Source organism: Propithecus coquereli, unplaced genomic scaffold (assembly GCF_000956105.1).
Source record: "Propithecus coquereli isolate 6110/MARCELLA unplaced genomic scaffold, Pcoq_1.0 Scaffold202, whole genome shotgun sequence".
Lineage (NCBI taxonomy): Eukaryota > Metazoa > Chordata > Mammalia > Primates > Indriidae > Propithecus > Propithecus coquereli.
In genome coordinates, this window is record NW_012145190.1 from 1908216 (window position 1) to 1935467 (window position 27252).

A 27252-nucleotide genomic window follows, 5' to 3' on the forward strand; every position below is an offset into this window, starting at 1 on the left:
CCCTCTCATAATTCTGTGTGATCGTGGCCAGGAAAGTTTATGCTAAACTTCTTCTGAAGATGTTCTGCACTATCAAGAAGAAATAACCTCAAGTAATATAAATATAGTAGCATTCCTCCTCAACCAACTGAACTAGGTTTTCACACACAGTTTAATTGCTGCTTCTCTAGGTGCCTGGAGTGACAGACTGGGGTTGTTCTCATGGGTACCTAGTCCCCTGAGAACTTTACATATATACAAATCCCTCAGTCATTGTTGGTTTCCAGTCATTGGTCTGTAACATCTTAACATGATTCTAATTAAATCATGTTAGAGGGACCAACCTGTGTGCCAGAGGACTTTTGGTATTCATATATTGATCTAAATGTAAAAGATTGTTCATTTTAATAAGCGGTCTCATTGCGCACTGGTTTATTACTGTGAGCCTGTGGTAATTGCCAGAGATAAAACCCCCAGGTAAAAATGATGTCCGCGGTGGGTCTGATGATCCCTTCTTAGAGCTGCTCAGCACTTCGCAGAGAGCATTCAAACTTTACCCTATTTGTCTTCACAGCAGCAGCCCCATGTGACAAGTTGGAGAATATTTTATAATTTCATCCCAATTGCCTTTTCCCTATATCTTTCTGCCTCTAGAGAACTTCGATTTTTGTCACTAGACATTAAAAAATAACTTTTTAAACAGACGCTTTTCTTTCTTCTTTGAGTGGGACTTGCAGTTTGAAAAATCCCAAGTGATTTGTGTCATCTTCCTTGAAGAGCAAGGTAAGTTTCCAAGCTCAGTTCTACGGTCTGTTTGGATTGTGGTAATAGAAGACGTAGTATGTAAAGGTCTGAGGGCAAACCTTTTCCCCCGGAGTAGTCAGAGTTCAGCATCCCAGAGTTTAATACTTTCATGCCTTCATGCTGTTTAGGTAGTGTCCAGAGATTACAACCACCTCCATTAATTAGGAAAGTGGTGATTTTATTCAAATAATAGGTGATGATATTATTCTCATCATTTAAAATCCCTGTGCATAGGAGGGGACTTTGAAAATGGTGGGCCCTCATTAAGTGTTTGTTGAGGCAATGAGAGAACATATAGATGAAAGAATAAATGAGTCAGTGAGTACATAAATAAACAAATAAACGAGTCAGTGAATGAACAGTGAGCACGTCATGAATGTATGTGGTCCTGCATTACTGATGCACAGTCTCTTGCTTAACTTTGCATAGGCTATTCAGAGGCTATTTTTTTTTGGATTTTTTTTTCTTTTATTTCAGCATATTATGGGGGTACAGATGTTTAGGTTACATATGTTGCCCTTGGTCTCCCCCTCAAGTCCGAGCTAGCACCTCTTATACTTTCCTGGATTAAACTTGAGCCCAATATCCAAAGTGGGGCACCACAACAGCAGAAGAACGGGATCCATTTGTACTTGTGATCTTTCTGTCTTTAACTAATCAACACATAAATGCACATATAAGATTAACATCTATTGGATGTTGGGCAGGAGGGAGGGGGCGGGGGGAGGAGGGAGGAGGGGACGGGTATTTGTATACACAAGGAGTGCAATGCGCACCACCCGAAGGATGGACATATTCAGAGGCTATTGATGAAAGGTTTTAGACTTTTTAAAATAAGGAATCCATAATAAGAAATACAATTTGCATTGTAACCCAAGCAAATACACACATACACACACACAGAGCAAAAACAAAGCTTTCGTGGAGCCCCACTTGCCCTTTAAGGTGCAATGCACGTTTGCTTTCTATTCTTTTCAATCTTAAATGAGCTAATGTATGCAAAACTCTTAGAAGAGCATCTGCCCATAGTGTGCTTTATGTGTTGGAGATCATTACTAATAATAGCAGTGGTATTTAATTTTATTTACTTCTTGAAAAAAAATGCTGGTCCTGATCCACTGTTTGATTTCACCACCAGCTAATGGATCATGACCTACCATTTGTAAAATACTGGGTTAGCACAATCTGCTGTAAATTAATTCTCGAAAACTCAGTTAACCTAAAACACACTTGCGAATGATTTATGTGTTGGAGATTTGATGAATACAGTAAGTTATATTAAGATTAACATAATTAGATATCAAAAAGAATAAATATAATTTGTTTTATATTAACAAAAAGGCATCTCATGGAGTATTATTCTTGATCGTATTTCGATAAATACAAATAATACATTCCTTTTGTGTTTAAATATTTTTCACCGAGTATATTCTCAGGGGAATTTTAAGAAAGCTATTGACATTAACTATATTGAACACAATGTAAAATATATTAAATAAAATTATATTAATAAAGAATATATTCCTATGAAAATATCAATAAAATGCATGTGAATTCTGTTCCTTTTAGATAGAGTCTTCTAGTCTCAAAGCAGTTATTATTGAAGATGCTGCTTACTCCCTCACTAGGAATTGCTTTTTACAGGCTGCTTTTATACAGAAATAACAGCTATTTCTTCACTAGTTCAGTCATGCGATAAAAAATTGTTGACTGTGTGGTATGTGCCACGCACTGTGGTAGGCACATGGATGAGAAGACCATTCAACTAAAGCTTTTCCAAGTTTCAATCTGGTAGGCAATGGATACCCAAACATAGAAATATAATATGGTTTCTCTAGTAACTTTGAAGTAGCTACATCTCCATTTTGCAGAGAAAAAAATGACCTTTAGAGAATGTAGAAATCATGTTCAAACTATTAAGTGAAGAAGCTAATATCCAAACCCAGGTGTTAGGAACTAAAACTCAGGCACCTTTTTCTACCTCAGATTGACTTATGATTATGGAATGATTTAATCATTCCATCTCTTCAATTATTATCTATTGTGTGCTCAGCTATATATAGGTACGTTGGATCATACAGAAACAAAATTTAAGGCAGTACGATTTATTGTCTGTACATTTAGGCTTGGATTCAGACTGATTGGGGTTTAGATCTATTCAAGCCAGGACAATAGTGCCTGGCAGGAAGGGTGATATGGCTACCCATGATGTTGCTGATATTGCTAGAGTTAAAAAGACGTGGTCTCTAGCATGCATTTACTATCTATCAATATCTACTCCTTAATCCCCACCCTTTCTCAGCTCACAAGTCTGCATCTTGCCTTAGTTTTCCTTTTCTTAACTTTCTCACTGACTCATTCGGGGCCTCGGTTCTTACCAGGTGTGACGTAAGTGGCATCATGGCCTGCAGTGGTCAACCTGGAGCTGGTGACTAGGAAATAGATTCAGGCATATTTTGAAGGTAGAGTTAACTGTATATGCTCATGGATCGCAGGGGGAATGTAAGGGAAAGAGAGCCAGAGCTGAATAATTCTGGTATTAGAGGATTATTTTTTGAAGACTTTATCAGTTTTGACCAGATATTTAGCATGGATTTTGAAAATTGAGGAGGTTATTTCATAATATGATTATGTAGTTGGGTGAAATAATTGGTACAACTCTCAATAAATTCCCTATAGAAGTCATGCAATGAAAGACATCATCTCAAAATTTGTATCTATTATTATTCCTAAAGCTCAGCCCCAAATTTTCTGTTGTTAATATTTGTAAGAATAATATGCTTGTTTAAACAAATTTGAATTTAATTTATGAAGTCACTCACATAAGCTTCTTTAGTGATGTTCCAATAATTCCATTTCTTTTATTTTTTCCCCTGACAATTGTATATAGTGCTACTACTATTAATATTAATAATATTTATTTAATGATAGTGATATCTATAATTTTATTGAGTTCTAACTATATATGAGACAGTATTCTGAGTGATTTAAACATATCAATTTGTTACATTCTCCTAACAGCCTTGTGAGGTACAATTATCATTATCCCTGTTTTAAACTGAGGCACAGAAAGGTTGTGACTTGTCCAAGGTTACCCAACCAGTAAATGGAAATGCTAGAATTTGAATGTAGGCAGGTCACGACCAGAGAACACATTCTTTATCATAACAATATACTGCCTCTCTAAATACTTGTTTTCAAAGCACATTTTTAAAATTGCTATAAGGATCTCGTGACGTGATAAAAATAGAAAACACAATGCTCACTTTACTTTTTCAGATCAAGAACCTAAAGCTCAGGGATATGTATGTTGCCTGTCTCCGGGGATTAAACAAGGATGAGCCTCTTTCTCCTTCTATGCTGCTTCCCTCAAGAGGATGAAGGAAGGCATAGGCTGTGCAGTGCAGTCCTGATTTTGAGCTTCTTACACTTTTTTTGGCATGTCTCTCAAGAAAGACTTTTTTTTGAGACAGAGTTTCACTCTGTTGCCCGGGCTAGAGTGTTGTGGTGTCAGCCTAGCTCACAGCACCCTCAAACTCCTGGGCTCAAGTGATCCTCCTGCCTCAGCCTTCCGAGTAGCTGGGACTACATGTGTGTACCACCACACCCCGCTATTTTTTCCTATTTTCAATAGAGACGGAGTCTCGCTCTTCCTCAGGCTGGTCTTGAACTCCTGACCTCAAGCAATCCTCCCTCCTTGGCCTCCCAGAATGCTAGGATTACAGGTGTGAGCCACTGCACCAGACCAAGGAGGACAATTTTCTCTGAGAAGTGAAAGTGAACCTATTCTTTCTGAGACCTCAGATGGATCCCAACTGCATGGATGATAATCTCATACTTTGCAGGATTTCACATCCAGAAAGACACTGGTGTGTTACTGCTCTCAGGCAGTTACCTAAAAGCACAGAAGGGAAGAGTAAATGAGATGGAATTTATTCTTTTCAGACTACCTGGCACATAGTAAGTGTTCAGTTAATATAAGTGCTAACTGATTAGGAATGAAAGTATAAAAGTAAGAGTAATTTACGGAGAAAACACAAACTTTCAACCCAAATGAAATAAGCAACAAATATTTTGAAGACAACTGAGTGGTTATTTGGAATATCTGAGTGGGGCCAGGAACTAACAGATATAGTACACACTTCTACCAATTGTAAGGTGGAGATCAGAAGATGACAGCCTCAGGGTTATGGGGAACTCTGCATTGGTAATAGGATCATGGTGTGCTCATGTCATTTGGGTGACATGAGTGTGCTGTGACTCATTTCCCATGCATAAGTAATTTATCCAGCTTTCCTTGTTTTAACAGGTGAAACACAATTTCAAAAGGGCATCCATGGAAAATAGCAGTGAGGTGAATGGGTTTAGACTCTTGGGGCTGACTGATATTCCAGAGCTGCAAGTGCCCCTCTTCATAATGTTCACCCTCATTTATCTCATCACCCTCATTGGAAACCTGGGGATGATTGTGTTAATTCTGTCGGACTCTCGTGTCCACACGCCGATGTATTTTTTCCTTAGTAATCTCTCTCTGGCAGACTGTGTTTACTCCTCTGCAGTTACTCCCAAAGTGATGGTTGGGCTTCTCACAGGGGATAAAGTTATTTCCTACGGGGGATGTGTTGCTCAAATGTTCTTCTTCGTGGCTTTTGCCAGTGTTGACTGTTTCCTACTTGCTGTCATGGCCTATGATCGTCACGCAGCAGTGTGTCACCCCTTACGTTACACCACCACCATGACTACCAGTGTGTGCACGCACATGGTGATGGGCTGCTACGCCTGGGGCTTTGTTGAATCAGCCATCCACACTGGGTTCACCTTCCGCCTCTCATTCTGCCATTCAAATGTAGTCCACCACTTTTTTTGTGATATCCCCCCAATCCTGGCTCTTTCCTGTTCCGACATCTACATGAATGAGATTGTGCTCTTTATCTTAGCAGCTTTCAACGTTATTTTTGCCCTTATAGTTATCTTGACTTCCTATCTGTTTATACTCATTGCCATCCTGAGGATGCACTCGGCAGAAGGACAGAAGAAAGCCTTCTCCACCTGTGCTTCTCACCTCACTGCCGTCACCATATTCTATGGAACTGTAATCTTCATGTACCTACAACCCAGTTCTAGTCATTCTATGGACAATGACCAAATGGCGTCTGTGTTTTATACAATAATAATTCCCATGTTGAACCCAATAGTCTATAGTCTAAGGAATAAAGAGGTTAATAATGCTTTCAAAAAAGCCATGAAGAAAATGAAGACTCTGTTCAGCGAATAATTTTAATTAGGGAGATTAGACAAACTACAGTTAATTAGTTATCTACTGTTGTGTAACAAATGACCCCAAAATGTAGTGGCTTAAAACAATGGTTTATTATTTGTGATAAATCTATGGATAGGGCATTTCCTTTGCTGCTTTCACCCAGGCTCACTCATGAGATTGGAAGTTCAAATGGGCTCGATGGTCCAAGGTGGCCTCATTCACATTCCTGGATGTGGATGCTACCTACTCTCCAGTCACCTTAGTTCTTCTCCACATGGTCTTTCAACCTCCAGAGGCAGGACCAGTTTTCTTACATGATATCTACAGGCCAGTGTGAAAGCAATACTGCAAGGATTCCCAAGCTCATATAGCATTTCTTCCACAACATTGTATTGGTCAATGTGAGTCAAAAGCTGACCTAAATTCAAGTATCAAGAAAGAGACTCCATATATTGAGGAAAGGAGCCATGAAGAATCTGTGTCCATAGTTAACCTAGCACAATTAAAAATTAGGCTAACCTGCCACAACAAAGAAAGCCAAATACAGCGGCATAAAAAAGACAGAAATTTTTTTTCTCAAATAGCAGTAGGTGTAAAAATGAATTGTCTAAACTGCTGGGGTGCCTGGCATTCTGGGATCCAGGTTCCTTTCACCTTGTCTCCTTCTACCATCTCCTGGGGTGTAGTCTGTCCTCATTACAACTATTCTACATGGAGGTAAAGAGAAAGAGAAGAGATAGAGGAAAAACAAATTCTTTTCTAGAAAGTAAGGTAGTAGCTGTACACATTACATCTGAGCATATTTCCACTGGGAAAGCTTCAGTCATATAGCCACAACTAGCTGCAAAGACAACTTTGACATTTAATCTCCAGCTGAATGAAAATGTGCTTATCTGAAATTCCAGTACTCTGGAAGAAAAAGAGAATGAGTTTTGAGAGAAAGCAGTAGTCTGCCACATAATTTGTACCTGAAACTGAACTGCTAGATTTATCCCCAAAACTGAATCTCTAGCTTGTTTATCCCCCTTTTGTCTAGACCTGGCATTGCTTCTTTAAAAATTCTTTCTTGACCACCTCACTTAAACTGCTATCCTAAGTAATCTCTTACTCTTCTTTACCTTCTTCCTAGAATTTAAATAAATCTCTAAAATGGTACATTTGCTCAATTATTTATTTTCCACTTCTTCCAAATCATATGTAATATTATATATGTAATATTTCATAAATAAGATAGACTTCAAATTGCCTAGATTATTTATTATATTTGAAAAATGTAGATTATATGATTTGCTAATGTATTGAACATGATGTGAAAAAAAAAACAGTAACCTAGTTACCTAAGCAACCAAAAGGATAAAATGACCAAGAACTCAAGCAAATCAGCAAGAAAAATTCAAACAATCCCATTAAAAAGTGGACAAAAGACATGAACAGAAACTTTTCAAAAGAAAATAGACTAATGGCCAACAAACATATGAAAAAATGCTCAATATCTCTAATCATCGGGGAAATTCAAATCAAAACCACAATGAGATATCACTTAACACCAGGGAGAATGGCTTTTATCAAAAAGTCCCAAAACAACAAATGCTGGCATGGATGCAGAGAGATAGGAACACTCATACACTGTTGGTGGGACTGCAAACTAGTACATCCTCTATGGAAAGTAGTATGGAGATACCTCAAAGAGCTAAAATTAGAACTACCATTTGACCCAGCAATCCCACTATTAGATATTTACCCAAAGAAAAAAAAAGACATTCTATAAAAAAGACACCTGCCTCAAATGTTTATAGCAGCCCAATTCACAATTACAAAGATGTGGAAACAACCCAAGTGCCCATTGACACGTGGATTAACAAAATGTGGTATATGTATACCATGAAGTACTACTCAGCCATAAAAAAATGATGAACAAATACCTCTTATATTAACCTTGACAGAACTGGAGACCATTCTTCTAAGTGAATTATCACCAGAATGGAAAAACAAACACTACATGTACTCACCATTAAATTGGAACTAATCAATCAACACTTCTGTGCACATATAGAAGTAATATTCATCGGAAATCAAGCATGTGGGGGGAGAGGATGGTAAATTCACACTTAACGGGTACAATGCATACTATCTGGGGGATGGGCACACATAACTTTGACTCAAACAGCATAAAAGTAATTTATGTTTGTACCCCCATAATATTCTGAAATTTAAAAAAACAATGACCACTATGTGAGATGTGGAAGACTCTGGTAGCAGAAGGTTTGGGGTGGGAGGAGACCATGAGTTTTATTTTGGGAATAAAATACTTGAGATGCGTTTGGATACCACCAGTAAAAATTTAGCAGTGGAATGAATATATAAATTTGAGAGTTATCAGCACGTAAATGGTATTTAAAGCCATGAGAGTGGAAGAATCTCATCCATTCTCCAGTATTAATACTTAAGAAGAGTATGGTGGTAAATGTGTATATATTTATATATAACACACACATTATATATACACTTATATAATAAATATATATGCAAATATACATATACTATACACACACCCACACACACACACTATGCAAGGACTGTCTGGGAAGTATCCAGCCATGTAATATGTTCTTGTTGTATTACTGTATTAGCAATGTGTGGATACTTTCTGGACAGCCCTCATATATACACTATATATGCATATATATTTATATACAATAAATATATACATACTATATATATATTTTTTGCTCTCCCTCTCTCTCTCTGTTTCTGTCTCTCTCTCTCTCTACACACACACACACACACACACACACACACACACACACATATATTCCTGAAAACTCCAACTTACTTACCTCACCAGTCCTTCAGCAGATTGGTAAATTTATTTTCTCTGAGGCTTAAACTCCCACTTTATTTTTTAATTTAAAAAATTTTTTACTGATACATAATATTTGTACATATTTGTGGGGTAGATGTGATATTTTGTTGCATTCATAGAACGTGTAATGATCTAGTCAGGGTATTTAGTGTATCCATATTTAAATCTTCAGTTTCTCTAGTTCCTCCCAGAATTCTTACAGAACTAGTTAGCCAAGTAATTTCCTATTCCCCAACAGTGGTTCTGCTTTCTTGAATAGAAGCCTGACTAATTTGTTCATCTTCTTAGACATCCATATTGAAAGTATGTTTCTCTATTCGTTTCTATTACAACACCCTGATCATTTTTATAGCACTAATAAAATTTTAAAATTATTTCTATATTTAGCCATTTTCTTGTCTCACTCACCCACAAGATTCTAAACTCTATGAGGATAAGATCTTATCAGTATTGTTTTTCCACTGCACTCCCAGGGCTTCATATGTACGTAGTAAACCTCAATAAATGCATAAATTTATTGAATGCATCATTTGGAAATTAGATGTCAAATAAATTAATGCATAAAATAAAATATTGAGTGCTTATTATGTCAACTATCCATTTGAGAGAATTTTTTTACATGTCACATTTTTCCAGAATCCATACCTTTGAAAAATGACTGTTTTGTGATTTTGGTAGCTTTCTTGCACTGTTTCCTTTGACACCATCTGCCTGAAGAACATTTGCTCATTTCTTATTTTTTTAGCCTCATTTCAACCACCTTGTCCTTCAGGAAGCCTTTCTTGATTGATCGTCCAAGCAGTGCCTCCCACTGCATTCCATGTGGACATGTATCTCTAGAGTCCTTGATTCTTTGTTTCACAAACTTGGTTTGAGTTCTTCCAGAAGGAGAGCCTGAGAAAAAGATAGAATAAAAGTAGTTTCTTTCTCTGAAAAATAATCCCAGGAAATACAAGTAAGAAAGTGGGAAATGATATAGGGAAGGGAAGGAAGCCAGTGCATGATGTATTATCCAGCCAGCTACTACTCCAAACAACTGGAACATCAGGTACCTATGGTGGTTAGTCAGAAACCCCGGGTTACACCATAGAATATGAATTATTCCAGTAGAGAGGTGGGGGAAGCTGGGGTATTTATTCACCAATTCCTTATCCACCATTGCTTGCATTGTTCTATATATGCCACTTAGGTCAAGTTTGTTAATCCTCTTTATGTAATCTGTATCCTTGCATATTTTTCATTTGCTTATTCTGACAATCATTGAGTGGTATGTTAATGCGTTATGCCATAATTGACTATTTGCTTATCTCTTCTTTTACTTTACTGATTTTTATGATTTTTTAAAAATTTGGTCTTTAGGCCTCTCTCTTGGAGTGGCAATAATCCAAGGAGAGCTCTGACGGGGGAGAGGTTAGGTTTGGGTGTGTGTGTGTCCGGTGAGACACAATGAGGAAGTGAAATCAAAACACAGAAGACACAGAAGAAATTTATTACTCACAGGTCCCAGAGAGGTTGGGGGTGCTGACAGGAAGCCGCCAGGAAGTCTGGAGATGGTAGGAAGCTCCACCAGTGGGTAGGGAGCAAGAAAAAGACAGACAGATAGATGAAGAACCTGTGGGACTATTCCTTTATTAAAGTCCATGGGTGTTATCCCCTGGGCTTCCCTCAGGAGTTGTGGATTGGCTGGGTTAAAGAAAATATGCACAAAGGGGGTATTTCATTTAAATGACTCTGGTGTTGACCATTAGGCTTTATGGTGGTCAGCAGCTGACAGATGTGTTGGGTTTGGTTCAGTGAGATTAGGAACAAGTGGGCTCTTCCACAGACAACCACTCAGGGAGGGGAAGTTTTACTAATAACTAGGCCAAAGGTGACAAGGTATAATTGGGTTTTAAACAATTTATGTCATACCTAAAAATGGATGCCAAGGCAGCAATTACATTAAGCAAATTTATGACACCAAAGTTTGCATTATAAACATTCCTCAATATATGTATTTTTAATGATGCTTTTTCCTTAAAGACTACTTTGTCTGATACCAGCATAATAACACCAGTATTCATTTGTTAATATATTCATAATATATCTTTTTCCATCTTTATACTTTCACATTTGTAGTTCCTTATACTTAAAGTTTGCCTCCCTTTAAGCAGTACATTTTTGGGTCTTGATTTGTCTATTTATTTCAGTCTTTTATTTAGTATATTTAGTTTACTTATATTTAACACAAGTGCCTCTGTCGTTGGATTTTGTGTGTGTGTGTGGCCAAAAAACTTGCAAAACATAATTTTTTACATAAATTTTATCACATCAATTTCCAAATGTACAGTATAATTTAACAACCACATGCACATTTTTGCACACCAGATCTCCAGAAATCCCCTCTCCCATCCTGCATGACTGAAACTCTATACACATCAAACAACAATTCTTCACCTCCTCCTGCCTCCATCCTTTGGCAACCACCATTCTACTTCCTGATTGCATGAGTCTGACTACTTTAAATATAGTGGAATCATGCGATATTTGCCTTTTTGTGACTTGCCTATTTCACTTAGTGGGTCCACAGGTTCATCTATGTCACAAAAGACAGGATTTTCTTTTTTATTAAGGATTAATAAAAAGTAGTCTATTGTATGTATATATCACATTTTCTTTATTCACTCATCTGTTGATGGACATTTGGGCTGTTTTCATATATTGGCTATTGTGAGTAATGATGCAATAAACATAGGAATGCAGATATCTCTTCAAAACCCTGATTTCAATTCTTTTAGTTATATACCCAGAAGAGAGAGTGATGGATCATATGGTAGTTTTGTTTTTAATTTTTTGAGAAACTTCCATACTCTGCCATATGCTGCACCACTTTACATTTCCACCAATGGTGCACAAGGACTCCAGTTCTTCCACATCCTTACCAGTATTTGCTATTTTCCATTTTGGGGGTAGTGGCCATCCTAACAGGTGTGAATTGTTACTTTATTGTGATTTTGACCAGCATTTCCCTGATAATTAGTGATGTTGAACATCTGTTCATATACCTATTGGCCATGTGTATGTTTTCTTTGGAAGAGTGTCTACTCAGGTCCTTTGCCCATATTTAAATCAGATTAATTATTTGTTTTTTTCTTGATATTGAATTACATGAGTTCCTTATATATTTTGGATATTAAGCCCTTGTCAGATATACAGTTAGCAAATATTTCTCCCATTCTCTAAGTTGCCTTTTCATTTTGTTGATTGTTTACTTTGCAGCACAGAAGTTTTAAGTTTGATGTAGTTCCACTGGACTATTTTGGATTTTGTTACCTGTGATTTTCATAGTATTTCCAGAGAGAAAAATGGATAACATCATTACTGAGTGTATTTGTTTTTTTGCCAAATGTAATAGAAGGGAGTCATATACAGAAAAATTGAGAAATTCACTTATTATTTATCCAACCCTTTTTTTCTACTCTGGCATTTTTGCTTTTGAAAATGATCATATGACCACACTGTATCTACCAAATGACTTATTACAGAGAGAAATATTAATTCCTTAAAATGGGTATACTTATAAATTCTGAATAAAATGTGCCAACAAAAAGTATACGCCATTATTAAAAATTCATATCACATTTTTCTTCATTTTGGACTCTTAGAATAGTTTTTCAACTAGAGAAATAAATAATACCAGACAAAATTTATATTATGATACCTCAATTGATTATTTTAACTTTTTTATTAAAAGGTAATCACATACCATCTACCTCCTTTAACAAATTTCCCACATAAGCATGTGCACTTATGGGATGTTTGCATGCTCTTCTACTCATGAGTTTATGTGTTCCCTATTTACATATAAGTTTGCCTAGGCAAATTGTAGAGAAAATGTGAACATGTGAATAAATCAAATATTATTAATAAGGTTTTCGAGAAGGAGGGTGCCAAAATTCTGAAGGTCCCATTTGGCCATTCTCATTTAGATGTTACATAGCTGGACATAATGGTTTCTTTCTACCAGGTGACAGACTTTTAAAGAGGAAAAAGTATCACCTCAGTAATTTAAGGGCAGCGTGAGCATTAAAGTGTGAGTCATTTCCTGCAGAATATCTGATAGGAGTGAAACGAGGTCACTGTGGATCCTACAGCTTTATAAAGTCAATCCTAAAGACAATTTTGCCTTCTCAACCACTTTCTTGAATGCACACTTGACCTCCTTGTTCCTCAGGCTGTAGACCAGAGGGTTCAGCATAGGGATGACCATGGTGTAGAACACAGATGTGATTTTGTCTGTGTCCGTGGAATGACTGGAGCTGGGCTGGGAGTACATAAAGATGGCTGTTCCATAGAAGATAGAGACCGTTGTGAGGTGAGAAGCACAGGTGGACAAAGCCTTTTGGTGTCCTGCAGATGAGTGTATTTTCAGAATGGTGATAAATACGAGCAGGTAGGAAATCAAGATAACCAAGAGAGCAAAAAAAATGTTGAAACTTGCCACAAAAACAAGAATTAGCTCACTAACCTGTCTGTCAGAGCAAGACAGGGCCAGGACTGCTGGAAGATCACAGAAAAAGTGATGGACCCAATTGGACATCCAGAAAGAGAGACTGAATGTGTTTCTAATGTGGATAGAGGAATTCAGGAAACCATAAACATATGAGCCCGTGGCCAGACGTGCACACACACTCATCGTCACGGTGGTGGTGTAATGTAGAGGTTTACACACTGCTGCGAAGCGGTCATAGGCCACTGATGCCAAGAGGAAGTTTTCCACAGTGGCCAAGGCTACAAAAAAGAACATTTGAGCAGCACATGCATTGTAGGAGATGACCTTGTCTCCTATAAGGAACCAAGCCATGACCTTGGGAGTGACAACTGTAGAATAGCAAAAGTCCACCAGAGACAGGTTACCAAGGAAAAAGTACATGGGAGTGTGGAGATAAGAGTCTAAGAGAATCAACAGGATCATCCCCAGGTTCCCAACCACACTAATGAGATAAATAAAAGTGAATATTATAAAGAGAGGAACCTGTAGTTCTGCGGCATTGGTTAGACCTAGAAGGATAAACTCAGTCACTTCTGTGCTGTTCTCCATAGATGGTATTTGTGAATCATGAGATGCCCTATAGCAACGAAAAATAAAGGAACAAAATAATAAATGAAAAAGAGATTTAGGTGAAATTAAAAAATATAACAATAATGTGCATTATTTCATTATAGTAATAATTCGTACTTCAATATTCCCCAGATCTAAGGTATGGGTTTGACAATTATATTTAATGCATAAATTATCTGTAGAGTTACACATTATTGAAGCAGAATGATCTTCACAAACAGTCTCTCAACTTCTAAATTTTGTAAATTTATAAACTAAGATGTAGCAAATGTAGTCTTAATTAAGATGACATGTCTGCAATGGACATTATCTGTCAATTAAGTTTTCCTGAGCCTAGTAAATGCTTATACTTTCTTGTTACTCATGTGCCAGGAACTATTTAGATGATTTACATGGATATTTATTTATTCCTCTTAACAACCCTATGGGATTTACTAGTTGTTAGCTTCTTTAACTTATGAAGCACAGAGATTCATTAATGTGTTTAAGTTTAAGAAATTATTAGTGCCAAATTCAAGTTTTATGCCAAGGTAGAGCGGTTCCTAAGTCTATTGGTCTTAAATGAATTTAAATAAAATGGAATTTAACTCAATGTATAGTCGCCATTGTCTCCACAGGTCCAAACTCAGTGTTTGGGATTTCCCAGTGAATTAACTGAGAGATATATGTATGTAATAGGTGACTTTGTGTAGCTGGGCAATAGGGGCGTGTACACCCAGCAGAGGTAATGAAGGGAAAGCACAGCATTGAGTGTAGAGCTTGGGCAGCAGGGAGAGGTACACATCAGCGCTACTGTGTACTACCTAAGATTCATTAGTCCTAACACAACTACCTGAACCTAATTTTCTCCATCTACAAAATGAGAATATTGATGAAACCTTCCTCAAGATATTATTGTGAGAATTAAATGAAATATAGCATAAAAACAATGATTAAAATTCTGAGTTTTTAGCACGGTTACTGTTAGGTATAAGATTATTATTAGGATGGAATAATGGCCTATGTGTTTGTTTGAGAAAGGTGGGTGGTAACATGCAGGCCCAGGTGTGGGTGAGTTCCTAAGTCTCACAGCCTCTCTCTGTCACTTGCTTTTTCTCAAGCAATTGGTTCACTGAGATTTTCTGTGCCCTCCAGTGCTTCTCAGTCTGTCCTTTGCCGGCATGAGAGGCTATTCCAGTCTTTTCTTATGAGGCCATTCTTTTGCTTAATTTCTCCTTAAAATCTATATTCTAGCTTGGGTTGAAAGAGTTCCTTTCTTAATCTCATTCTTTCTGTCATGACTGCCATCCCATAGTGGAATCACTGAAATCAATGTTTAAAAGTACCTAGTTTGTCGGCCTCCTTTAGCTGGCAAATTTGTTTGGGGGGCGAATTCCATTTTTTAACTTTTTTCTTTGAATAAATTTTTGCATAGGGACAGTGTTTTAAATCTTTGTGTTTGAATTGTAGGCCTTGAGAGAGATATGTAATACCTGCTAATCATCATTCTCTACCATCACCCTAATTCTTTCACATCTTCACTTTTCAAGCCTAACTCCAAAAGTTATGGTGTTTTTCAACCTTTGACACTCATTGCCACTTGTAAAATTCTGTGTTTTATAGGCAATAATAAGATCTCCACAGACAAATAATGTGTGTGTATGTATATATATATATATATGCATATTTTTTCATTTAATTTTTTAAATTTAATCCTTACAATAATGTTGTAAGGTGGGTAGTATTATTATTCTCATTTTGTCATTTACAGATCTGAGAATTTAAGAATGTATATGAAGCTCTACAATTATACAGTTAGTATAAGGAAGAATGAAGAAACAAGATTCAAACACATCTGTGAACAAATCAAAAAAGCCTGTGCTTTTAGCCACCTCACTGTCAGTGTTTGTAGATATACTGGTAATAATTAGGGTCAAGTTATGGGGAATAGGTTATGCTGGAGTATGAAACTTACTAATTCAGTTAATACCTTCTATAGTTTAAAGAATGGTTATTTCATATTCATTTTCTCTCTCTCTCTCTCTCTCTCTCTCTCTCTCTCTCTCTCCCCCCGGCCCCAGTGAGAGGTCAAGAAGATGCAATTAACACTTAATCAGAGCATCACCTTTCCTTTTTCTGTTGTTGTTGATCCTTTTTTAGGAAAGCAGCATCTTGATGTTTCACAAGTATCACTAAGCTGTCTGCTGATGGAAGTTTTGAGATTTATGTCTAGCCTTAATTCACTGTTTTAGAAAAATGTTCAACACATACATTTCTGTGCTGAAATAACTCGTAATAGGTATAGCTGCCTCATAGCTTTTGCATGAATTACACTTCTCACTAAATGTGAATATGCAGTAGAGAAGCTTACCTTGTTGTGGGAAAAAAAGGGACAGTCAATCCTGAATAGTGTGTCTGAAATCAGGAATTCGGCCATAGAATGCTGTTGGAGATACTCTCCATCAGGTACCGGTCAAAAGGTTTCAAGATCCTAAGGCAAGTGAAGATGGAGGAAAGAACACTCAGATGGAGTCAGAAACTTGAGCACAAATCCTGAGTCCATCCTTAATTCTTATTGCGCCCTTGGAGGAGTCACTAGTCTTCTTATTTGTAAAATAAACAAAATTACCTCTCCCACATAATTCACAGAATTGTGTCTATGAATAGCAAATGAGAGAAGTTCTATAAACACTTTGCTGAGGTGTTATCAGTTAAAGTCAGTCAATATAATTTCCACCCAGGAGCGTTTTCTCTGGCCATGATTGTAGGCTCATAGCGAATCATAGGGTTACAGACAGGGAAAGAGGCAGGCTTGCATATATTAACAACTGTTACCATTCAGATGCACAAATGACAGTAAGAGGGGCTCAGCACATGGTCTGGTTTCTCTAAAACTGTGTCACATTGAGTTATATTGGAATTTCAGAGGAGGATGCAGGGGAACCAACAGAAAGTATTGAGAGCTCTCTGGGGATGTTCCCCATGAGGGCATCTAAGCTCTAATCCCACTTTTTCAGGAAAGAAGCAATCAATCTGCCTGTGGGGACCTAGCTGGATATGTTGACAGTGTACACATGATTTTATATTGCTGTTTTTCATTTTCTAATTAAAGTATAATTTACAAAGAGTAATATCCATAGATTTTGGTGTATAGTTATAAGAGTCTGGTCACATTTATATGGTCATGTAACCACTACTACAATCATGATATAAAAGAGCTCCATTATCTAAACAAAACCCCTGAGCTTTTTTTTCCAAGAATTGATTTTTTATTTTGAAATATTTAATTGACAAATAAATATTGCATATATTCAATGTGTACGATGTAGTGATTTGACATATGCATAATGATTAGCAGATAATCATAATGATTATCACAATCGAATGAATGAACACATCCATTACCACCCATGCTATATATTGGATTCCTAGTTTTGGTTACAGCTAAAAGTTTGTATCTTTTGATCAACATCTCCCCATTTCCCGTACCCCACTCTCAGCCCCTGGAAACCACTTTTTTGTTGTTTGTTTCTACGAGTTTGACTTTTTTAGATTTCACATATGACATCACACAATATTAGTCTTTTTGTGTCTGGCTTATTTCATCTAGCATAAGGTCCTCCAGTTTCATACATGTTGTCACAAATGGCAGGATTTTTTCTCTTTCTAAGCCTAAATAGTATATATATTATTCATAATATATATAATATTAACGATACTATATATATCACAATATATCCTCACCATCGATGGACACTTAGACAGTTACCATGTCTTGGCTATGGGGAATAATACTGCAATGAATGTGAGAGTGCAGATACCTCTTTGAGGGACTGATCTAATTTCTGAATTATTACCCAGAAGAGGGATTGCTGGATCCTATGGTACTTCTATTTTTTAATTTTTGAAGAACTTCCATACTGTTTTTTATAATGGCTGTACCAATTTGCATTTCCACCAATAGCGTGCTAGGGTTCCCTTTTTTCCACATCTTCACCAACAGTTATCTTTCATCTTTTTGATAATAGTCATTCTAACAGGTGTGAGGTGATATTTCATTGCAGTTTTGATTTGCATTACTCTGATGATTAGTAATATTGAGCACATTTTGTTTTTTTTTTTTTAAAGCACGTTTTAAAGTACCTGCCTTCCACTTGTATGTTTTCTTTAAAGAAATGTCTATTTAGGTCTTTTGCCCATTTCTTAGTCAGATTGTTTGCTTTTTTGCTATTGAGTTGTATGAGTTACTCGTATATTATAGATATTAACCCTTTGTAAGATATATAGTTTGCAAATATTTTCTCTAATTTCATAGCTTGCCTTTTCATTTTGTTGATTATTTCTTTTGGTATGCAGAAGATATTTAGTTTGATATACTCTTATTTGTCTAATTTTGTTTTTGTTGCCTGTGATTTTGGAGTCATAACCCAAAAGTCATTTCCAAGACCAATTTCAAGGAGATTTTTTCCTACGTTTTCTTCTAGGAGTTGTGTGGTTTCACCTAATATTTAATTCTTAAATACATTTTGAGCTATTTTTGTAAGTGGTATAAGATGAGGGCCCAATATCATTTTTTGCATGTGGATATACAGTTTTCCTAGGACCGTTTGCTGAAGAGACCGTGTCCTTTCGCTATTGCATATTCTTGGTGCCCTTGTTGAATATTAGTTGACTGTATACATGTGGTTCACTTCTGCATTCTAGTCTGGGGCTCTGGACAGGCCAGCTAGTAGCGACCTTGGTCACTTAGCAGTTTTTGGTAGGATCTTTAGGGTTTTCTATATATAAGAACTTGACGTCTGACAACAGGGACAATTTAATTTCTTTCTTTTTAATTTAGATGTGTTTAATTTCTTCCCCTTGCCTAATTGCTCTGTCTAGGACTTCTGATACTATGTTGAATAGAAATGGCACATCCTTATACCACATCCTTGCCTTGTTCCTGATCTGAGAGAAAAAACTTTTAACTCTTCCCCATTGAGTATGATGTTAGCTATGGGTTTGTCATGTATGGCTTTCATTGTATTGAGATAAAATATTTCTAAATCTAATTTTTCGAGAATTTTTATTATGAAAGAATGCTAAATTTTATAAAATGCTTATTATGAATCTATTGAGATTATCACATTGCTTTTGTTCTTTATTCTGTTAATGGTGTGTATCACATTTATTGATCTGTGTAGGCCGAACCATCCTTGCATCCCAGGGATAAATCTCACTTCATTGTGGTGTATGATCCTTTTAATGTGTTGCTGAATTCATTTTAGTTACAAACATTTTGGTTACATAGTATGCCTTTGCATCACCCAAGCCAGAGCTACAAGCGTGCCCAACCCCCAGAGAGTGAGCTCCGCACCCATTAGTTATGAATTTACCCATCCCTTCCACCCCGCTCCCACCTGCCCAGCACCTGATGAATATTACTTCCATGTGTGCACCCAAGTGTTGATCAATTAGTACCAATTTGATGGTGAATACATGTGGTGCTTGTTTATCCATTCTTGTGATACTTCACTTCGAAGTATGGGCTCTAGCTCCAACCAGGATAATACAAGACGTGCTAGTTAACCATGTTTAAAAAATAATATATTAATTATGGTTCTGGTTACATAACCATGCACATTTGACCAAATCCTTAGAAATATACACTAAAAGCATGGACCTTACTTTTGGTAAATTACACCTTAATTAGAAGATAAAAAAGCACACTAAGCAACACAAAAGCATGTGTGCGTACTCAACATATCCAGCTAAATACTCCACAGGCAGTTTAATTGCTTCTTTCATAGGGAAGTGGCATGAGGAACTATAGATGCATTCATGTAGGGTGTTCCCTTGAGGGCTTCATGTCTCTATAAACCCCTCCTGATTCCCTTGCATTAGCCTCTGAAATCCCGAGGCTCCATGATATCACTTTAAGAGACAAGAGTATGTACTGGGCCACTTTATTTTGCTGAATGCGTATAGTTGTCAGTACCTGCAGGCCTTCTTCAGACCTGAGATTTCCTAAGTCTGCAACCAGGGCCAAGGAAATCATTTCAAGATTAAAATTATATTGAATGGCCTTAAAATGATAACCCCTTATCCAAGTGAATTTATAGACCTTCCCTTCACTGCTATTTACAGATACAATTCTGTGAATTATGTAGGAGAGATAATTTTATTGTGTTTATTTTATAAATAGAAAGGAAGTAAGTGGTCCCTCCAAGTAAGACTTAATGGTGGATTCGGAACTTGAACCCAGGGGCTTAGATGCATGGTAGTGTTTTTTCCTCCATTTTTCCTTGCCTTAAAGAGCTTGGAGCCTTTTTACTACTACCTGTGAGAGTCTCTAAGAGCATTTATGCCCTATTCCATGACTGCATTTCTGATTTGAGAATCACTATTCAAGATTCTGTTCCAGCAGCAAGGTAAGTGTCTGTATTCCATACATACTTTTAGTAAATAGGGTAATTTATGCAAAAGCAGTGGGACAGCTATACATACTATGCTCCTTGAACACAGAAATATATGCTTTAAACGTTTTTGTTTTTTCCAAGACAGTAAGTGGAAGCCGGGGTATAAATGTCAAAACTTCCATTAATAGGGAGTTTAGTGATACTTCTGAAGTATCATACTGCTTCCCTAAAGAAGATGAACAAAAATTAAGATAGATGATGCTCTGATTGAGTAGGTGGTAATTTTATCTCATTCACTATCAGTTAGCCTCCCACTGGAGGTTAAACTAACTAACTAACTAAGAAACAAACAAAAATAGGAGATACGTGAATTGACAGTTCTTTAAACTACAAAAAGAATGAAATGGATTGACAAGAACCAAACCGCATTTTAACATTTTCCCAATAATCTCATAATTATTATTAGCACATCTAAACATACAGATAGTGAGGTGGCTAAAAGTACAGATTTTGATTAGGATGAAACTGGGTTTCAATCTTAAATCTTGAATATTCTTCATACTAGTCGTGTAATTGTAGAATATCACATAACTTTTCAAATCTTGAATTCCCTTAATGCTAAAACAAAAATAATAGTATTAACACTTACCATGCAAATACACAACAAACACACCCATACACATATTTATATGAAAAGCTTTTAGAATTAGTTGTAGAACAAAATATATCCTAAAAGTGGTTATGTATGTTAAGATTGGCAACCATATTACTTACGGTTGCTGTAATACTTACAAGCTAACTTATAAGCTGCAGTGTGGGAAAACGGTAGGCAATAGTAGTTAGCAGAATATAAATGCCCTTTTTAATTTAATACACTGTTTCTATTCAAGAACTGATTCAAATAATAATTTTACAGCATAGAGCCTACCACCAAACAGATCTGCACACTAAACATAACCCACAAATCATGCATTTTAAACTCTAAATATCTGTATTCAACTGAGGGATGACAATAATAAGGGAAAGAATGAGTTTAAGAAAAGAAGACTCTTTCAAGTCAAGCTACAGTATCAATTTCAAGGAAGAAATTAAACAAAAGAATGGCTCACGTGGAATAGCCAGAGAAGCGAATCATATGGGTGGAATATAGAATTACTGGAGGGCACAGAAAATCTCAAATATCCTAGTGTATGAGAAAAGACAGATTGAAGAGCGAGACTATATAACTTCAAAATTTACCCAAACATGAAGCCCTGCATGCTGCCAATCCCCTTTATCAAACTAACACAGAGACCATGATTCTATCCCAGTAATACTACCATAATTAGCACTCATTGGAATTTTCTCCATGGTTTTTAAAATAATTTTCAAAATAATACCCTTAGGCAGGTTTCATTAATATTTTCATTTTTCAGATAGAATAAATGAGGTTCAGGGAAGTAAAGTTGGGACCAAGACTGCCTAGGTAGTAAATGGTAGGGCTGATATACACCTTTCCCCAGAGCCCAAGCTCTGTACCAGATGCTCTGTCTTCCCCTCAGAACTTCCTCTGCTGGGTTGTACATGCCCCTACTGCCCCAGTTACCCTAAGACATCTGATGTACATGTATCTCTCAGTTTCTTCACTGTGAAACCTCAGTCACTGACTTTGTACCAATGAAGATAATGAGTAATTATAAATTGCTTCCAATTCAATTTGATTTAGATCCAATTAAGACCATTGGACTTGAGAATCTGTCTCTTGGGCTCAAAGATTGGCTTGACAATTAATACCTGTGTAAATATAAACAAATTACTTAATCTTATGTGCCTCATAATATAAATAAATGTAATAACTAACCAACCTCAGTTAATAGCATTGAAAGGAATCAATAAATATACATGTAAATTCTCTAGAACAGTTCCTGGTATGTGAGTAACATGGAAGAATAAACTTTTTCTAGACTAGGGAAAACTGAATTAACAGATAAATTCATTCCACATAAGTCATCTTGAGCAAGTCATTAAATATTTTACATATCAGTTTATAAATTTATAAAATTAAAAATTGGAAGATTATTCATAAAGAAACTTTAAATTCAATAGATTATAACTCTAGACAATTAATGCACTAAATATTGTTGTCAAGCCTATGCTTTAGATCTATAGAATTCGTAAAGTAAAATTTTTTGCTATAATTAAATAATGCACATTGTATGTTTCTAAATCTCTTTTTTGTTTATCACTCTAATCCTTTATATCTCCTTGCTAAAGGACATCTCCTTATTCACAATGACGCTGATGGAGAATTGTACAGAAGTGACACAGTTCATTCTTCTAGGATTAACCAACGCCCCGGAACTCCAGGTCCTCCTCTTTATATTACTCACTGTCATTTACCTCGTAACTCTGACTGGAAACCTGGGGATGACAGTGGTGATCCTGTTGGATTCTCGTCTCCACACTCCCATGTACATTTTCCTCAGTAGCTTGTCTCTGGCGGACTTTGGATACTCCTCAGCTGTCACTCCCAAGGTCATGGCTGGGCTCCTCATAGGAGACAAGGTCATCTCCTACAATGCATGTGCTACTCAAATGTTCTTTTTTGTAGCTTTTGCCACTGTGGAAAATTACTTGTTGGCGTCAATGGCCTATGACCGCTACGCGGCAGTGTGTAAACCACTACATTACACCACCACCATGACGACGAGTATGTGTGCTCATCTGGCCATAGGCTCCTACATCTGTGGTTTCCTAAACGCCTCCTTCCACATTGGGGACATATTCAGTCTCACTTTCTGTAAGTCCAGCCTGATCCATCACTTTTTCTGTGATGTTCCAGCACTCATGGCTCTGTCTTGCTCTGATAAACACATTAGTGAGGTGGTTCTGGTTTTTATGTCAAGCTTCAATGTTGTTTTTGCTCTGCTGGTTATTTTGATCTCCTACATGTTTGTATTTATCACCATCTTAAAGATACACTCATCTCAGGGACACCAGAAGGCTTTGTCCACCTGTGCTTCTCACCTCACTGCAGTCTGCATCTTCTATGGGACAGTCATCTTCATGTACTTGCAGCCCAGCTCCAGTCATTCCATGGACACAGATAAAATGGCATCTGTGTTCTATGCTATGGTCATCCCCATGCTAAACCCTGTGGTCTACAGCTTGAGAAACAAAGAAGTCAAGAATGCATTCAAGAAAGCTGTTGAGAAGGCAAAACTTTCTCTATGATTGGGATTTTAACATTGCAGTATACACAATAATGTTTCATTCATCTCATATCTTCTTCATGAAATGAGTTACTAATACATTTAAAAACCTACAACGCATTTAAATTCCTGAGGTGATATTCTTACCTCTTCAGAAGTCCATTGTCTAGTAAGAAAATATTCTCAGAAATGTAATGCCTGAATGAAGAAGGCTTAAGGGAATTATTAGAAGTTTTACGACTTGCTTGTCAAACCTTGATAATGACATTTCATTTATCACTTGTTCCACTTACATTTTCCCTCCCACTTTCTAATGCAAACGTACATTTAAACAGGAACATAAACAAGCTCATGAACAAAAGTACATGTATATAACCTTTCTGGGCACATAGATATTACACTGAAAACCTTGTCATGGGTAAATGGAGTGTGGCTAGTTCTTAATTTAAGTAATTTAAATAATTAATTCAGTATTATAGTATAAATTTACTTTTATTTTGATTTTTGAATAGAATATTTTTAGAGCAGTTTTAGTTTAACAGTAAAATTGAGAGGAAGGTAAGAAATTTCTCATACACATTTTGCCCCCACATACTCATAGCCTCCCCCATTGTCAATATCTCCACTACAGTGGTACATTTGTTGCAAAGGATGAACCTATAACGACGTATCATTATCACCCCAAGATCATAGTTTACCTTAGGATTCACTCTTGGTGTTGTAAATTCTATGGCCTTGGACAAATGTATGATGACATGTGTCCATCATTATAGTATCGTACAGGGTGCTTCCACTGCCCTAAAAATCCTCTGTGCTCAGCCTATTCGTTACTTCTTTTCCTCAACCCCTGAAAACTACTGATCTTTTTCTGTCTCTGTAGTGTTGTCATATAGTTGAAATCATACAGTACATAGCCTTTTCTTTTTGGTTTCTTTCATTTGGTAATACACATTGTTTTCTACATGTATTTTCATGGCTTTATAGCTCATATCTTTGTAACACTGAATAATATTCTAATGTCTGGGAACATCACACTTTATCCATTTACTTACTGAAGGATATTTTGATTGCTTCCAAGTTTTAGCAATTATGAATAAAGCTTCTATAAACATCCATGGCTTACCTATTTTTTCTCCAACTTCACCGAATATTCTTCAGGTTTTCACTATGGGTTTTTATCCTACTTTCATACTGTGAATGTGGATAAAAATGCTCCATCGTGGTTGCTTCTGTTTTTATGGTTTTATTGAATTTTTCACTGACATCTCAAAAACAACATGTACAAAACTAAACTTTTGGTTTTATTCCCCAAATTTAGATTCTGATTGTATGTGTAGTAAATCTTCTATGGCCTACAAGAGGTGCATGACCTCTCTTCCACCACCTCTCTCATCATTTTCTACCAAAGTTCTCATACCCATTCTGTGGTATTTTGTTTGACACGTATGACTACATGTTCATCACACAGGTCATCCCGGGATGGGGAGGGCTCCTTCCATGTGATCGTTGAAAGACACAAGCTAATGAAACTTCACCATCCATAGCTGCACCAGCTGTAACATTAAGCCTCCTCGGTTTTCATGGCAGGAGGAGAGACAACTGAAATGTGGTACATGTGCTTCAACCTACCCAAATGGCACATATTCATTCTTCCCACAGTTTGTTGACTAGAGTTAGTATATGTGTCTGCTGAGCTACAATGGAACTGCCACATGTGGGAAAGTAGATGGAAAGTTTGAGCAATATTTTTATAGCCCGTGCCACATCAAGGTTGTCAAATGATAAAATAGTTCTATGGAATACATGATATGTGCTGGAAATTATATATACATCATCTGATAATCTTAATCCTATAAGGATGACAGCATATTGTTTTCTCCCTCATACAGAGTTTTAAGTTTGAAGGGATTAAATAAGTTAGCTGAATTTGAGGCCAGGTCATCTGAGTGCACAGAACAAATTTGTAACCACTATACATGCCTCGCTGAGCACGCTGTGCTAAGTCTCCTTGGGAGTGTGAATTCAGAGGTGATTGTGAAATACACACTAAAAGTGTGTACCTTACTGTTGGTAAATGATACATTAATTAGAAGATTAAAAAAACAACAACAAGCAACACAAAAGCATGTGTGCATACCCAACATATCCAGCTAAATTCCCCACAGACAGTTTAATTGCTTCTTTCACAGGGAAATGGGATGAGGAGCTATAGATGCCCTCATGCGGGGTGTCCCCTGTGGGCTTCATGTCTCTATAAACCTCTCCTGATTCCCTTGCATTAGCCTCTGAAATCCCGAGGCTCCGTGATATCACCTTAAGAGACAAGAGTATGTACTGGGCCACTTTATTTTGCTGAATGCATATAGTTGTCAGTACCTGCAGGCCTTCTCCAGTCCTGAGATTTGCTAAGTCTGCAACCAGGGCCAAGGAAATCACTTCAAAATTAGAATTATATCAAATGACCTTAAAATGACAACCCCTTATCCAATTGATTTTATAGACCTTCCCTTAGCTTCTATTGACAGATGCAATTCTGTGAATTACGTAGGAGAGGTGATTTTACTGTGTTTATTTTATAAATAAAAAGGAGGTAAGTGGCTCCTCCAAGTAAGACCTAATGGTGGATTCAGAACTTGAACCCAGAGGCTTAGATGCATGGTAGTGTTTTTTCCTCCATCTTTCCTTGTCTTAAAGGGCTTGGAACATTTTTACTACTACCTTCGTGAGTGTCCCTAAGAGCATTTATGCCTTATTCCATGACTGCATTTCTGATTTGAGAATCACTATTTAGGATTGACTATCCCTTCTTTTCCAGCAGCAAGGTAAGTGTCTGTATTCCATATATACTTTTAGTAAATAGGGTAATTCATGCAAAATAAGTAGGACAGCTGTACATACTATGCTCCTTGAGCACAGGAATATATGCTTTAAACATTTTTTTTTTCTAAAACAGTAAGTTGAACTGGGGTATAAATGTCAAAACTTCCATTAATAGGGAGTTTAGTGATACTTCTGAAATATCATACTGCTTCCCTAAAGAAGATGAACAAAAATTAAGACAAATGATGCTCTGATTAAGTGGATGGTAATTTTGTCTTACTAGCAGTTAGCCTCCCACTGGAGGTAAAACTAACTAACTAACTAACTAACTAACAAACAAAAATAGCAGATGTGTGAATTGGCAGTTCTTTAAACTACAAAAAGAATGAAATGAATTGATAAGAACCAAACCGCATTTTAACATTTTCCCAATAATCTCATCCTTATTTTTAGTAGCACATTTAAACATACTGATAGTGATAGTGAGGTGGCTAAAAGCACAAATTCTGATTAGGTTGAAACTGCATTTCGATCTTAAATCTTGAATATTCTTCATATTAGCTGTGTAATTATAGAGTATCACATAACTTTTCAAATCTTGAATTCCCATAATGGTAAAACAAAAATAATAATAATAACACCTACCATACAAATACACAACACACACACATACACGCATTTATACGAAAACCTTTTAGCATTATTTGTAGAACATAATATATCCTAAAAGTGATTATGTACGTTAAGGTTGGCAAACAATACTTTCATGGGCTAAGCTTATAAGCTGCAATGTGGAAAGACGGTAGGCAATAGTCGTTAGCAGAATATAAATGCCCTTTTTAATTTAATACACTGTT

The 27252-nt window shown here is 36.6% G+C and overlaps 3 protein-coding genes across 3 annotated transcripts; 2 read left to right on the forward strand and 1 right to left on the reverse strand.

Annotated features, from left to right (window-relative positions):
* Positions 1 to 5119: 5119 nt before the first annotated feature.
* Positions 5120 to 6058, forward strand: LOC105809961 (olfactory receptor 5B2-like). The gene has a single exon (XM_012643869.1). The coding sequence runs from the start codon at positions 5120 to 5122 to the stop codon at positions 6056 to 6058; it is 939 nt and encodes a 312-aa protein (XP_012499323.1).
* Positions 6059 to 13041: 6983 nt separating this feature from the next.
* LOC105810008 (olfactory receptor 5B3-like) lies at positions 13042 to 13986 on the reverse strand. The gene has a single exon (XM_012643916.1). The coding sequence runs from the start codon at positions 13984 to 13986 to the stop codon at positions 13042 to 13044; it is 945 nt and encodes a 314-aa protein (XP_012499370.1).
* Positions 13987 to 22623: 8637 nt separating this feature from the next.
* Positions 22624 to 23652, forward strand: LOC105810006 (olfactory receptor 5B2-like). The gene has a single exon (XM_012643914.1). The coding sequence runs from the start codon at positions 22656 to 22658 to the stop codon at positions 23595 to 23597; it is 942 nt and encodes a 313-aa protein (XP_012499368.1). The 5' UTR covers positions 22624 to 22655; the 3' UTR covers positions 23598 to 23652.
* Positions 23653 to 27252: the final 3600 nt, after the last annotated feature.

Coding starts and splice junctions, on each gene's coding strand:
- LOC105809961 (XM_012643869.1), top strand. CDS start 5,120: ATGGAAAATAGCAGTGAGGTGAATGGGTTTAGACTCTTGGGGCTGACT.
- LOC105810008 (XM_012643916.1), bottom strand. CDS start 13,986: ATGGAGAACAGCACAGAAGTGACTGAGTTTATCCTTCTAGGTCTAACC.
- LOC105810006 (XM_012643914.1), top strand. CDS start 22,656: ATGACGCTGATGGAGAATTGTACAGAAGTGACACAGTTCATTCTTCTA.